Genomic DNA, 15,787 nt, shown 5'->3' with positions numbered 1-15,787 from the left:
GCCTGGTCTGGCGGGGGGAAGCGGATGTGCAGTGCATTGTGGGATAGGCCGCCCGGCGCTGGATGACTCTCTCCTCTGGGGCTGGCGCGCTGTAGCTTGGAGTTGGTGAGGAGCTGGGCGGTGAACAGGAGGTCCGGCCCCGCTATTGTACCGTGTGGATGAGGTGAGTGTGGTAGGCCCCGAGGAGAGGGTGAGGGAGTGCCCTGATAGCAGACATTCGGCTGTGGGACACATCAGCCCGGGGTCCCTGTTTGGGAGCGCCATGGAGTGGAGCTGGTCTTTGATTCTCTAGTGGCTGTCCACTTTCTGTGTAAAATGGTTAACAATTAATCTGTAAGTTTGCTTCATTAGTTTGACAGCCAAAGCCTGCTTGTATCTGCCCATTTCTTTATGAATCACGCTCTCAAAGTGTTAAAATTGAAGATTGCTGCTCATTTGTAGGGATTAAAAAAGGGGTGAAGTAGTTGTAGTGTCCCTACCTCCGAGCCAGGAGGCCCGGATTCAAGTCCTGTCTGCCCCAGTGATGTTTCAGAACACATCTGAACAGGTTCATTAGACAATATCTATATTTTCATTTTCAAGCTTATTGACTAACTGGCAAGAGAGGTCCATGTATTTGGTGCACCATTTTTCTCATGCTCACATCAACAGAGCTGGTTGCGAATATCTACCCAAAAGGCCATTCACATGCTCACTTCTGCATTCTGTACGTAAGATTCCGTTTGACTTTTATGCCAAACAGACTGAGTTGTAGCATCTCAGCATCTCCTGCACAGCAGTTAAATTCGGTTTTTTGAGAACGTGTGGTGGGGTTGAAAATAGAAAAGAATCTACTAAAAGGAAATCCGGGTTTTAAATTGGGTAATCAAACATAGGCTGAGAAGGTTCGCTTGGGGTAATTGAACATCATTCATTGAGATTATTGAAAATAAGAGTAGTAGCCACAGACTGGAAGGTGGCTAATGTAGTGTTGGCTTGGCAAAAATCCTTTAAATTTATTTAGTGTGGGAGGCACATCTATTGTAATATTCTTAATCAAACCTTTGTATCCTTAGAAGCTGCTTCTTGATATGGTAGGAAGGATTTTGTTTGAAGTAAAACTGGGCCATTCATTCAAGCCAGACAAAAGGGCTTTGGTCTTGGTAGGAAGTGATTCAGTGTAATGACTGTGAGAATTGACAATACGTTGGATGTAAGACAAAATCAACACAATGGAGTGGAAGAAATAGGTTGTTTTAAAGGATATTTTAACTTCATGCCACCACTAGTGTTGGACTGTACCCCCAGTACTCATGTATTACACTGTTCAAAATGCTTTCTTTGGATCAACCTGTGTTTAGGAGGACATAATTCGTAATGGTCTTTTTTTTTTTAAATTTCCATTGGGAAACGTACAAAATTTCAAACCTGCACACATAGCAATTTATTAAATGCTGGACCATCATAAAATGGTTGCTGTACAAAGGAGGCCATTGTGTCCATATTGGCTCTTTGCAAGAGCATTTCAGCTAGCCTCACTCCTTTTTGTCCCCCCTGTAGCCTTGCAATTTTTTTTTAACAGATAATTATCCAATGCCCTTTTGAAATTCATAATTGAATCTGTGCCCACCATATTCTTAGATTCCAGATCTGAGCCACTCCCTGCTTTTAAAAAAAAGTTTATCTTTGGTTCTTTCGCCAATCACTTCAAATCGATGTTCTGTGGATCTTGATCCTTTTGGATACGGGGACAGTTTATCATCATTGTTCTGTCTAGATCCCTGATGTTCTTAAACATCTCTATCAAATCTCCTCTCAACTTTCTCTAAAGGGTACAGTCCCGCTCCTGTAATCTGTCCTCATAACTGCAGAGCCTCATCCCTGGAACAACATCTTTCCTGTGCCCTCTCTAATGCATCAAGCAAAACATAGACAAGTAATCATTGGATAAATAACAGACAATGATTCAGAGAGAATCCTGCTTATTTATATTTTCTTTCTGATATTCTGATTATTGACTAGGTGACAGACTCTGCTTTTCAATATTCCGTGTGCTGGTGCAGAGACAACATGTGGTTCTGAAGAAGGGTCGCTGGACTCGAAACGTTAATTCTGTTTCTCTTTACAGATGCTGCCAGACTTGCTGAGTTTCTCCAGCAATTTCTGTTTTTGTTTCAGATTTCCAGCATTCGCAGTTCTTTGTTTTACAACATGTGGTGATGGCTGAGAATGGATGATGATGAACCCACCATCAAACCTCGTCGCATCGAGAATCAGAATGTTGTTTACCGCCTGGAGCGCCGGAGGATCTATTCCGGCAGGCCTGGAGCTCACTGGTACATGGTGCGTTGCCTCCATCAGAATGTGTTTCCCAACTTCACTGTGGTTAACGTAGAAAAGCCGCCGTGTTTCCTGCGCAAGTTCTCTCCTGATGGCCGCTATTTTATTGCATTTTCCCTGGACCAAACCTCATTGGAGATCTATGAGTACCAGGGCTGTCAGGCAGCTGAGGACCTCCTTCAGGGCTACGATGGGGAGATCATGCTGAATGGCGCCAATGACCTGCAGTCTGTCAACATCCGTGGCAAATTGTTTGAGCGCTTCTTTGTCCTGCTGCACGTCACTAGCGTAGCGTCGAATGGGGAGCACCTGAATCGTGAGTGTAGTTTGTTTACTGATGATTGCCGGTACGTCATTGTTGGCTCTGCTGCTTATCTCCCTGAGGAGCCTCATCCTCTCTTCTTTGATGTTTACCGAAACAATGAGTCTGTTACACCAAACCCTCGCTCTCCGTTAGAAGATTACTCTCTGCACATCATTGACCTGCACACAGGGAGTCTTTGTGACACGAGGACCTTTAAGTGCGACAAGGTCATTCTCTCGCACAACCAAGGGCTTTACCTGTATAAGAATATCTTGGCTATCCTCTCTGTGCAGCATCAGACCATTCACGTGTTCCAAGTTACCCCAGAAGGAACTTTCATCGATGTTCGAACCATTGGGCGCTTCTGTTACGAAGACGACCTCCTCACTGTTTCAGCCGTGTATCCTGAAGTGCAGGGTGACGCGCAAAATGCCCCGTCACGCCCTTTTAAGGAGAAAACGTTGAACTCTTTAAAGCATCGGCTGCTGGTATACCTGTGGCAAAGGGCAGAAAGTGATGGAAGCGCTGCTGCTAAGCGCCGTTTCTTTCAATATTTCGACCAGTTGCAGCAACTACGCATGTGGAAGATGCAGCTTCTGGATGAGAACCACCTCCTGATCAAGTACACAAGCGAGGATGTGGTGACCCTTCGGGTCACCGACCCCTCTCAGGTACAGACCACTGGCGAATGGTTACAGGCTTTAAGTGGTTCACTATGATGAGGCTTAATGATGGTTAGTGGAATGAAACAAGCTGGTGCTACACAGGCCTTGGTTGTGGTGGCAGGTGGGGAAAACATGGTTTTGAAACGTCCATTAAGGAAAAGTCTAAAATATGTAGGCACATTTTATTATGTATGTCTTCAGAAAAGCTGGAGCCCAGCCCCTGATATCACTGCTGGTAGGGTGGGAGGTGATTTCTGCATTGAAAGGTTGTTTTTGGAGTAATATTGCTCAGATATTAATAAGTATATTACAAAATCTGACAGGAAGGATCCACAGATGTTTTGTTTCAACTTTTGAGGCACATCACCAGAGTCCTGTAGTACAACTGATGCTGCAGCATGATATGGATAGTTTGCCTCCTGCTTCAGAAATAAAAACAGTTTATTTTTGATCATGTCTTCAGACTTCTGTCAGCCTCTTTCCGTTCTCCAGCCTGCTCCACGTATACTGGAAGTATTCTCCTTGTGCATACTGAGTGCTGGGGAAGTGTAAGAGATTGTTAGAAATTGACTGTATTGTTTGAGTTCAGCCTGCATTGGGTTACTTTTCCCTTGTTCCATGACTCTTGCTACAAGGTACCTCTGTGTAAGGAACAGATTGCCCTTGGAGGTGAGGCCACTTGCAATTGAAAAGCCTGTTGAGTCTCCTTTTGATAATGGATGCATGGGCAAGATGTCAAAGGTCATTTAAACAGTAGCCCAGCCAGAGGTAGTGCCTTTAATAAAGGTGTGGGCGAGGAAGAAATCTAGATCACTCCTGATATTTTCTTGATCTTTCTTTATCAGTATCGCTAGGCTAATAATTGAGAACTCCAGCCTGTTCCTGTGGGGGACTTCAGTGTGCATTACGAAGAGTGGCTTTGAAGCACCCATGGCCCACAGGCAGAACAGATGCAGGAAGGTGTTAGCACAGCGGTATACAGTCAGGAGGAAGATTGACTCCAGACCCCATGAAGGGTCATGGCATCAGGCTAAACATGCGCAAGGGCACCTGATGATTACCGTGTATCCCCAGCTGATGAAATAATACTCCTCCATATTGAACAGTACTCGCAGGAAGTACTGAAAGTGTCAAGTGTGCAGATTGTACTCTCACTGGGGTCTTCAAGGTCTATTGCCAAGAGTGGCTCAGTGACAGCACTGCTGACCAAGCTAGTCAAGTCCTAAAGGACATATCTGCTAGACTGGGTCTGCAGCAAATGGTGAGGGAACTAAAAAAAGGGGAAAATACTTAACCTCACTTTCACCACTCTGCCTCCATGGCCGCATTTTTCAAATAGTAGCAGTAGGTTTGCCTACTGCACAGTGCTGTGGAAATTAAGTCCCATCTTCACATCTAAGATACTGTCCGTTGTGTTGTGTGGTACTCTTACTACGTTAAATGAAAGAAAATTCGAACAGATCCATCAACTTCAGTGGGTATCCATGAGGTGCTGTTGTCCAGTAGCAGCAACAGATTGTACACTAGCACAATCTGAAACCTCCCAATCGAACATTATCTCCCATCCTACCATTAACATTATCTCCCATCCTACCATTACCATCAAGCCAGGAGATCAATCTAAGTTCAATGATGAGTGCAGGTAGGCATGCTAGGAGCAGTACCTCGTATCTCATAATGAGGTCGCAACCAGGTAAAGTCACAAAACAGGACTACTTGTGTGACAAACAGGATAAGCAGCAAATGATAGATAGAGTTAAGTGATTCCACTGCCAAAAGATCGTATCTAAACTCTGCAGCCCTCCCACGTCCAGTAATGAGTGGTGGTGGACAAGCGAACAACTCACTACAGGAGGATGCTTCACAAATATCCCCATCTTCAATGATGGAAGAATCCAGCATGTCAGTACAAAGATGAAGTTAAAGCATTTACAGCAAACCTCAACCAGAAATGCTTTTGGATGATCATTTCGGCCTCCGTGTGAGGTTCCAGCATCGTGGGTGTAAGTCTTCAGCTAATTCAATTCACTCCATGCGATATTAAGAAATGGCCAAAGGCACTGGATACTGCGAAGGTTATGGATAAAGCTACTGGAGTTTTTTTGAGTATGTAACTAGTAGAATAGATGAGGGGAAGCTAATGACATGATGTAATTGGACTTCCAGAAAGCTTTTGAAAAAGTCCAACGTAAGAGGTTATTGTGCAAAATCAAAGCATATGGGCTTGGTGATAATATACTTGGATGGATTGAGAATTGGTTAGCTGACAGGATACTGAGTAGGAATAAATGGGTTGTTCTTGGAGAGGAAGGCAGTGGCTAGTGGGGTACCTCAGTGCATGTTTGGAACTCAGCTATTCATAGTATATATCAACAATGTGGATGATGGAATCAAGTGAAATGTTTTCAATTTGATGACACAAAACTAGGTGGAATCGTGGTGGAGGGGATGAAGTGAAGAGTCTGTGGGTTGATTTAGCCAAGTTGAGTAAGTGGACAGATATATGGCAGGTGCAGTATACTGTGTATATATGTGAGGTTGTACACTATGAAAAACAAAATTGCAGAATATTCTTTCAGTGGTGATAGATTCGGAAAGATTGATGTTCAAGGGAACTGAGTACCGATCTTATGTCCGTCATTGAAAACAAGCATGCAGATGTAGCAAGTAGGAAAGCAGATAGTATATTAGCATTCTTTGCAAGAGGGTTTGAGTACAGGAGCAAGGAAGTTTTACTGTAGATGTACAGGACCTTGGTGACATTGCATCAGGAATATTGTGTGCTTTTCTGTGAGATAAGAAGTTTCTTTACTCTTCACAGAAAGTGGTGAACCAGTGAAATTCTGTACCCTGAAAGGCTGTACAGGTGAAATCACTGAATGTATTTAAAAAAATGATTTTTAAACACCTAAAAATATTTAGGGGTTATGAGGAGAGTGGGAGAATGACATTGTGATAGAGGATTGGCCGTAATCATTTTGAATAGCAAAGCAGGCACGGTGGGCTGATTGAACTAATCCTGCTGCTATTTTCTGTGTTTATGTACCTAGCACAAAGGAAGTTGGCAGTTCTTCTTGGAGGTCAGCCATCTCAACTCCCAAGAATGTGCAGGAGTTTCTTAGGGTAGTGCTCCAAGCCTAAACATCTACAGCTGCTTCATCAATGACCTTCCCTTCTTCATAAGGTCAGAAGTAGAGATATTCAGCATCATTCACACCTCCTTAGATACTGAAGCTATCCATGTCTAAATACAGCAGGACCTGGAGAATATCCGGGTTTGGAATGACAAATAAGAAGTAAAATTCAAGCCACACAAGAACTAGGCAATTACAATCTCCAACAAGAGAGAATGCAACAATCAGCCCATAACATTCAATGGTATTACTGCCACTGAGTACCCAACTCTTAACATCTGGAGAAGTTGCTGGAAAAGCTAACCAGGTCACACAGCTTCTGGGAAGAAAAATCAGAGTTAGCATTTCAAGTCAGGTGACCCTTCCTCAGTTCTGAGTAAGAGTCACCGGACTTGAAAAGTAGACCTCTGATTTCTCTTCAGAGATGCTGCCAGACCTGCTGACCTTTTCCAGCAACTTATGTTTTTTGGTTTCTGATTTACAGCATCTTCAGTCTTCTGGTTTTGTTTTTATTAACATGTGGAGGTTACCATTAACCAGAAACTGAACTGCACTAGCCATATAAATACTGTGGCAACAAGAGCAGGTCAGAGTTGGAATACTGCAGCGAATAATCTCATCTCTTGACTCCCCAAAGACTGTCAGCCATTTATAAGGTATAAGTCAGGAGTCCGATAGAATGCTCCCCACTTACATGGATGAACTTCAATACCAGTCAAGCTTGACACCATCCAGGACAAAGCAGCTGTTTCATTGGCACTGCATCTACAAATATTTACTCCCACCACCACCAAAGTTGCAGCAGTATGTACAAATGACAAAATGCTCTGCAGAAATTCACCAAGGCTCCTTAAACAGCACCTTCCAAACCCACAACCACAGACTGATATCTGGAAGGACAAGGGTGATTGATACATTGGAACACCACTACCTGCAAGTTCCCCTCCAAGTCGCTCAACATTCTGACTTGACAATGTATCACTGCTTCTTTAATGTCGCTGGGTTAAAATCCTAGAAGGTCCTTCCTTAACAGGATTGTGGGGGTTCAGAGACCAAGTCGACTGCAATGGTACAAGAAAGCAGCTCAACACCACCTGCACGTGGGGAACAAATTCTGGCCCATTCAGCAATGCTTACATTCCATGAATGAATTTTTAAAAAAAAAATAAAAAGAGATGTACTGCTGCAACTTGGCAAAACTGTGACAGCACTTTCCAAGCCCTGACCGCTATACCTTGAAGAAGAAGTGCAGTAGATGCAAGTTCCCTGACCAAGCGTCTTGACTTGAAATTGTGTCGCTGTTCCGTCAGTGTCACTGGGTCATTATCCTGGAACTCTCTCCCTAACAGCACAGTGGATGTCCTTCACTACAAAGAATGGAGTGGTTCAAGAGATTCACTCAGCACCACCTTCTCCAAGGAATTTAGGTTTGAGCAATAATTGGCTTTATTTTGCTCTGTACTTCCCGTGAAACAACTATTGGGAGGGAGAAAAAATGGTGTGGTAAAATCATTTGGGCTCCCAGGGCCAGAAGTGTGTCTGCAGATTTTAAAAAAAAAATTCAGTCATGAGCAAAATTGGGTTAAGCTAACATTTATTGCTCATCCCTACTTGCCCTTGAGATGGTGGTGGTGAACTGCTTTCTTGAATTACTGCAATCCATTTGCTGTCGGTACACCCACAATGCCATTCTGTAGGGAGTTACAGGATTTCAACTCAGGAAAGCAATATATTTCCATGTCAGGACGGTGTGTGATTTGGAGGGGCCCTTGCAGGTGGTGTTGTTCTCATGTCTTTCTAGTTTGGTAGTAGTAATGGGTTTGGAAGGTGATGTCCAAGGAGCCATGGTGAATTGTTGATTCTCTGATTAGGTCAGGTTTATGCTGGGTTACCTCCTGTGTTTGATAATCTTGATTTAATGTTGAAATCTGAGGTAAACATTTAACCTCGCATTTGCTCATTAGCAGGTCTATTCACATTGCTTGTCTGTGTCCCTACCCTGAACTCTTGAAACCGTTGTATACGTCTATGACTCTTGCAGATTCTGTTGTAATACCATCACCGCAGGGCTGTAGTTATAAGCACGAAATCTGTCTAACTTCTAATATTAGTCTCTGTCATAACATTAAATTTGTTCATTACTCATTTCCCAAATTAATTATCCTAAAACCCTCCCCATATAGACTCTTCCACTGATTCTGGCTTATATGTTCACAGCTTCAATTACATTGGACCTTCCTAAGATTCTTTATTACTCTATCTCACCTTCTGCCATTATAAAGCTTTTCAAAAACTACTGGTAGCTCTCCATGTAAATGTTCCACTTTATTACGCAATCTCTGTTTTCCTCCCATCCCTAACACTCATCTGTGTATCACCTTGGACAGGTTGGGTCCATTGGTTTTTAGGAGAGAAAGAGGTGATCTTGCTGAAATCCTATTGAACAGGTTGTTAAAGGAAGGGTGCTTTCCCCTTTTGAGAGACACTAGAAACGGGACACAGTTTATAAATAATGGGTTTCTCGTTTAAGATGGGGATGAGAATCTATTTCTCTCTGATTTTTGAATCCCTTCCCAGAGAACAAACAGAGGTAGAGAGATCCTTGACTAGCAAAGCTGTCATGGTTTTCGGGGATAGGTAGGAATGTGGAGTTGAGATCACAATCACAGTTGCCATGATTTTATTGAATGGCAAAGCGAACTAGAGGCAGAATGGCCTTGTCCTAATCCTAATTTGTCTCTTTGTGTTGATCACTGAACTGTGCACTACACAAATTCAAGTTGTTGGTCACCTGCGAACAATTTCTAGGTTTTTGCTGGTATGAAATCCTGGAAGAGGGAGATAAAAGCTGGTGGATTTTGGGAGAAATTGTTGCATTTGAAAACCAGATAATTGAAATGGTTGCTTGCAGTGAGCTGAATTGCTCCCCCCAGCCCTCACCAGTTAGCTGGTTTGCAATGCAGAGTGATGCCAGCAGCATGGGTTCAATTACTGCGCTGGCTGAGGTTACCTTGAAGAAGAAGAGCAAGAATTAGTTTTAAGTTTATTGTCACGTGTACAGAAGTACAGTGAAAAGTTTACAGTGTCACCCCTCAGCACCATTTTAAGTACAAAGCACCGAGGTACAAATCTTAGATATAAAATAAAGAAATTTTAAAGAAGTTACATCACCTTACAGTGATTCATAGAATACATTAAAAAATAGGAAATAAAGTTAAAAGGATAAACGTTACAGTAAGATAAACAGATTACAGATAAACGTGAGTTTGCAGTAGATCAATGCTTCCACATGGTCTGACTGGGCTCGCAAGCTGCTGACAGCCCGCACTGGTCCCCAATCCAACAACTTGTCCCACTCCACTCCAGAGGACTGTCCTTCTCAACCTCTCACTTCACCTGAGGTATGGTGACCCTCTAGTTACGCGACCATCAGAGAGGAGCCTCAAGGTCTTATAAGACAATGGCAACTTTATCTTGCCTCTTCCTCCAACCCACTGCATCAGTCTGACTTAGAGTTAATGTTTCAGAGCAAGTGCTACTGAGCTGTTTTCACTCGCTGAGCAGCTGTGACAGTTCCCTCCAGACCAAGTCCAGCGTTATTAATTGACTGTCTGCAAATGAGCATTGATTTGACCTCAAATTAATTTTTCTTCTTTGTCTTATTCTGCTTCTGTTCCCCACAGCCATCATTCTTTGTCGTATACAATATGGTGACCACCCGGGTTCTGGCTGTCTTTGAGAACACTTGTGATGAGCTTTTACAGCTATTTGAAAATTTTTGTGATCTCTATCGGAACGCTACCCTGCACAGTGAGGCTGTGCAGTTTCCCTGCTCAGCATCAAGCAATAACTTTGCCAGACAAATTCAGCGAAGGTGAGTGAGCCTGTTGATGCCTTATTCTATATTCCACTTTCTGTCTGTGTTTATTGACCTGAGGAAGCCTAACTGCCAGAAACATAAAGCTACGTGTTCTGAATTTACTTTAGAGAAATTCCGTGACTTTGCCTGTCGGAGTTTCCGAAGTGAATTCCATAACCTAAAACTGCTGGAAATCTGAAGTCAACATAGAAAATGCAGAGAATAGGTCATTTGGCAATCTGCATCTGTGAAGGGAAGAAGCATGCCATTATCAGAATCTCCCCTTGCTTGTACTCTGTCCCAGCAGAGTCCACCTTGCAGAATTCACAGTACAATAGTCATAGAGATATACAGCACAGAAACAGACCCTTCAGTCCAACTCGTAGCATGAATTTATATATGGCACAAAGTTCCTTTGATACAGTGCTGCACTGCAGCAATGCACTGATGTAAACATCACTACTGTGTAGAAGAGGAGAAAATTGGGCAAAATGAGTTTCACTGTGATAAACAAATAAGAGAATGTAGGACAGAGACAAGTTTTGAGAGTTGAAGAAGTATACTGTCCAAGATTTGTAATAGCATATATTAGTAGATTGTTACAATTTTGTTACTCGTAGCTTCATTTTGTTTTGACTTTGTCCTGAAAGAAGTTGGGCACTGTTTTTCTAACTACGTACAACTGAACGTGTTCGAGATGTTAATGCTGCATTTGGGCAGGGTTTGTATCGATGAAGCCACTGCTGAGGTATTCAGCAGCTAAAGCCCTTAAGGGACATCTTTCAAAACATGATTGACCCATTTCTGCTCTTTGTGAGAAATTTAGCGTGCCAGATAGATGCATACAAGTTAGAAGTCAGTGCGGACCGTCTGGCCCTTTGAGCTTGCTGCACCGTTTAATAAAATTATGGGTGACTTGTTAGTGAGATACTGCTGTATTGGGAGAACCGCAGGCAGCAAGAGAGGCAGACAGTAGGGGAAGATGGATAATGTGCTCTCTTGATTAAAAGGGTATCAAAACACCAAAGAAAAGGAAATACTGCTGGTGTCTTAGCAAAAATTCTTAGCTCAACAATAATTGCCAACTCTTTATGGATCTATTCCTGGAGATTTGATCACATAATAATTCATCTGTCAATATACTGCAAAACTGAATGGCCTATGTTTCTTGCTAATATCTATCTTTCCTCCTTTGGGGTTTTTTTAAAATTAGAAATTGTTTCTGATAGCTTAAAGACTATCAATTGTTTGCTGACTAGCTCCACTTATTCTCTGTATGGCAGTTTATGGCAGATTCATGTGACATTGCAGTCTACTTCATAGTTCATGGCTTTGCACATTCATTGTAAAAACAACTCATTATGGACATGAGACATTGCCATGGTAACAAATCTTCAAGACATTCTCCATATTGAGCAGTTTTATGACTTTGTATGCTTGCGTGTGCATATATAAGGATAGAACATTCATGAATACCTGATAAAAGACAAAATACTGCGGATGCTGGAAATCTGAAACAAGCATTAAAGTGCTGGAGAAACTCAGCAGATCTGGCAGCACCTGTGAAGAGAGAAATAGCGGTTAACGTTTTGAGCCCGATATGACTCTTCTTCAGAAAGTGACCGCTTCTTCTGAAGAGTCATACTGGACTTGAAATGTTAACTTTATGTCTGACTGCACGGGTGTTGCCAGACCTGCTGAACTCACTAGCATTTTATTTTGAGTTTGAAAGTTGAGATGTCAGAGGTGTGAACTAGGACACTGGATTATTTATGTCCTGGGTTACTGGCAGCAGTATCCCAGAAATCAATCACCCATTCTGGGAGGACTGTCAATAATATTAACTGTCATAATTTATTTGCTGATTATGGGATATTGGCTGCACAACATGATTTGAAGCATTTGCCTACATAAAACCATCCCTTGCACTTAAAAACAATTTGGTGATTGTGCAACTGCTTGAAGGTTATAGAAATGATGCAAAGCAATGCAATACTGTGTATTCTTATTCCCTCATTAATCCTTGTGGTAATATAACTGCTTGAGTCCTCCTTTGACTGCTTTATCTGTGGTAGTAATCAGCCTTAACAATTGGAAATGTATTTCCATCAAATTCTCAGCAGAGACTTCATATGCTTAATTTTGCTCATTTTTGCATTTTTTTGCTCCGTGCTCATTGTGTAAATCCATAGCCTGTGTCAAAGAAGAGACTGCAGCACCTGATTCCAATTGTGACCTTTATTTATAGGTTTAAAGACACTATCGTGAATGCCAAATATGGGGGACATACGGAGGCAGTGAGGCGACTCCTTGGGCAGCTGCCTATCAGTGCACAGTCCTACAGCAGCAGTCCGTACCTTGATCTCTCTTTGTTTAGCTATGATGACAAGTGGGTCTCCGTCATGGAACGGCCCAAGACTTGTGGTGATCATCCTATCAGGTAATGTAAACCATCGCCGTTGGTTTAAGGGGAGCATCTGTTCCTGGTTGAATGTTATGTGGGCAAATGCTAATTTCAGGTTTTAACTGTTTCAAGTCCATATATTCCGTGGCAGGTTACGTGAAGTGTGGCTTCTACATATGGGTTCTTACTCATAAAATTTGGCAGTTGAGATTATTTCAACCCATTATGTCTGTACTATCTCTGAATGAGCCAACCACTTGATTATATTCAATTATCCTTTTCCCATGCTCTTTTACATTTTCCTTCAACTATTTCACCACTACCTTTGAAAAGGTTATGGGTCTGATTTACTGAAAGCTATCTGACTTATCAAATTCAAAGTCACAGCTTACAGCATCTGCTGAAGGAAAGATAGCATGGTTTTCTCAGGCTTAAAGTGCAGAGAGGTAGCGATTGTAGCTGCTGCAGATCTGGTTCTCTCTTAGTCTGACTGGCTTCTCACTGTCTTGTTCATAGTCCAGGCTGTTCATTTATTTGACACACCAATCTCAGTTGTTGGCTGCAGAGGACCTGTGTCATTAATTTTTAATTCTTTTTTAATTTTACCTATTTTTCTATTCACCTATTCAGAGATGTTATTACACAACTCTGGAGCAGGTGGGACTTGAAACCAGGCCTCTTAGTCCAGGGGTGGGGACACTACCACTGAGCCACAAGAGGGCCCCAAACTTGACTCTGGTAGGACTTGAATACCAGCTCTTTAGAAGTCCAGCGCGCACTCCATTGCACCACAGAGCTGCCATCTTGTTACTGATAACTGGCCACTAATTCATATCAGTCAGCTTCACTTGGAAACACCCCCACAGCTCCAGTGTGACTGCACAATAGGTATCAGATTATTTGCTTTCAAAACATGCAGCTGTTTTCTTGTGAAAATCTCTGGTTTTCAAAATGGTTCTTTTCATTTCAGTCCACAGTTTTAAAGAGCACAGAAATAAAACGACACAGTCCTTATCAGATGTAGCACTACACTGGCATCACTAATTCCATACAGTTCAGGAAGAGAAACAAGAATTTTCTGGTCTGTATAGTACAGTACAATGCTGGGTGGAACACTTTGTGATTTCTTTCTACAGCTTAGCATCCTCCTGGGGGACAGTATGCTCAACACGTTCCAGCTCCATTTATAACTGAACTCTAACTATGACTGCAATATTTGAGGCATTGTATTATTAATCTGTTGCTGCTGATGTTTACAAAGAATTTTTATTTTGTTTTCAGATTTTATGCTCGGGATTCAGGTCTGCTTAAGTTTAAAATCCAAGCAGGGCTCCTGGGACGGCCAATTAACCACACAGTGCGACGCCTAGTGGCTTTCACCTTTCATCCTTTTGAGCCATTTGCCATATCAGTGCAGAGGACTAACGCAGAATATGTGGTTAGTTTTCACATGCGGCACACGTGTGTATGATGACAGTGTGCAATCAGTAAGCACTTGTGCTGCTTGGATTTACTGTGGACCTTTATGGACTGTCATGAAGAGATCCTAACAAACCTCAAACTACCAAAGGTGGAATTTTGAACGTTGGTCAACAGTGGTATTATCCTTGGGTTAAAGTTATATTCAGGCTTCTGATTCATCTTCGATATCTGACCTGCTACATGATCAAGAGCTTTAATGCAGCACTTGTCTCAGTTCAGAAAGTAAACCTTTTGTACGTGGCATGTCTTGACTGTTATCCCTATCCCAGTGACCCTTTTATTCATTTTTATTTTGTCATATATTAAATGCTAAAACTATGGTATATCCAGACATTTAACTAGTTAACTCCCAGCTAGAAGATGGTGGACTTGGTGCAATAAACTCTGTTCATAGTTTTGCCATTGTGTGTGTGGGGGGGGGGGGGGGGGGGGGGGGGTGGGGGGTTAGTGGTTGGGGCGAAGAAGTTTCATTTTAAATTGGGAACTGTAGATGAATGAGTCTTGATGGTGACCCTGAGGAGGTGAATGGGATTTGGAGAATGCTGGTAAAATCGGAAATAAAAACAGAATCATGCTGGAAATAGAAAGCTTTTCAGTTCAATTTGAAAAGAGGAAGCCCAGACAAATAACCTTGTTTTGAATGCTTCCAAATATCAGGTGGTCCTCCAAAATTATGACCTGCTCTTTATTTCCAGCAGTTTTGTATTTGCTCCCAGTATTTGACAAGTGAAACTGGCTGTAAACTACCAGCTCTGTCAAATTTAAGGTACTGTAGTCTTTTTATTTCATCGATGTGAATTTACTGAACCAGAATTAATTTTACTTGGAAGTGTCCTTTGCACACTTCAACTCTTCAATTTTTTTGGATAAGAATTACTGTATCATCAATTTCTAATTTTACAAATGAAATGATACATTGGCTTTAAATTTATTTTTTCATATGAATGCTACATTTGGAAACACCTTTTTATGTATGAATTTGTCACATCAACTGTCAAACTTTTTAGAAAATGGCATGTTTGGTCTTCTGTTTCTTACTTCATTTATCACAGTATGCATGATGTGGAGGTGCCGGCGTTGGACTGGGGTGGACAAAGTCAGAAGCCACATGACACTAGGTTATAGTCCAACAGGTTTATTTAAAATCATAAGCTTTTGTAGCTGTGCTCCTTCATTAGGTAAAGAGGTGCACAGGCACAGAATATATAGGCAGAAAAACTTGATGTCTGTGTCAATATGCAAGATACATTATAGAAATGAGACAGGTACTCATGGCTTTAAATGATATCACTTATGTGGACAATGCCAGAAACCATTAGGTTATCTGTGTACTCACTCCTTTTAATTTCACCATGAAAAACATCACTATTAACTGATTATCTCGTTTGTCAAACATTTCTGTTGGTGGAAGCTTGTGTGCAAATTGGATGTTACTATTCTTGCATTACAACAGTGACTGTACTTCAAAAATACACTCTTGGCTGAAAAACACTTGGTGATAATCTGAGGATATGATAGATGCTATATAAATTGAAGTTCTTTCTTTCCACTTTGTAAGTGGCATAGATCAACACCCGTTACCTAGAGAAGTAATGCTCGCTTAATACTGCCCCCTTATAC

At 41.9% G+C, this 15,787-nt stretch overlaps 1 protein-coding gene across 2 annotated transcripts; it reads left to right on the top strand.

The window, feature by feature from the left end:
- The first annotated feature begins 23 nt into the window (after positions 1 to 23).
- On the top strand, positions 24 to 15,656 carry det1 (DET1 partner of COP1 E3 ubiquitin ligase). 2 transcript variants are annotated; one of them, XM_020526989.2, is made up of 5 exons: positions 24 to 163; positions 2,158 to 3,294; positions 10,106 to 10,296; positions 12,530 to 12,721; positions 13,967 to 15,656. In XM_020526989.2, the coding sequence occupies exons 2-5, from the start codon at positions 2,209 to 2,211 to the stop codon at positions 14,154 to 14,156; spliced, it is 1,659 nt and encodes a 552-aa protein (XP_020382578.1). In that variant the 5' UTR covers positions 24 to 163; positions 2,158 to 2,208; the 3' UTR covers positions 14,157 to 15,656. The 2 variants fall into 2 exon arrangements, with proteins under 2 accessions (XP_020382578.1, XP_020382577.1); XM_020526988.2 differs by having other exon boundaries at positions 2,108 to 3,294.
- Positions 15,657 to 15,787: the final 131 nt, after the last annotated feature.

The sequence above is a fragment of the Rhincodon typus genome, chromosome 33 (genome assembly GCF_021869965.1).
Source record: "Rhincodon typus isolate 14 chromosome 33, sRhiTyp1.1, whole genome shotgun sequence".
Taxonomy (NCBI): domain Eukaryota; kingdom Metazoa; phylum Chordata; class Chondrichthyes; order Orectolobiformes; family Rhincodontidae; genus Rhincodon; species Rhincodon typus.
Note: the sequence above shows the minus strand (reverse complement) of the source record. Positions and strands in the feature narration are given on the sequence as shown.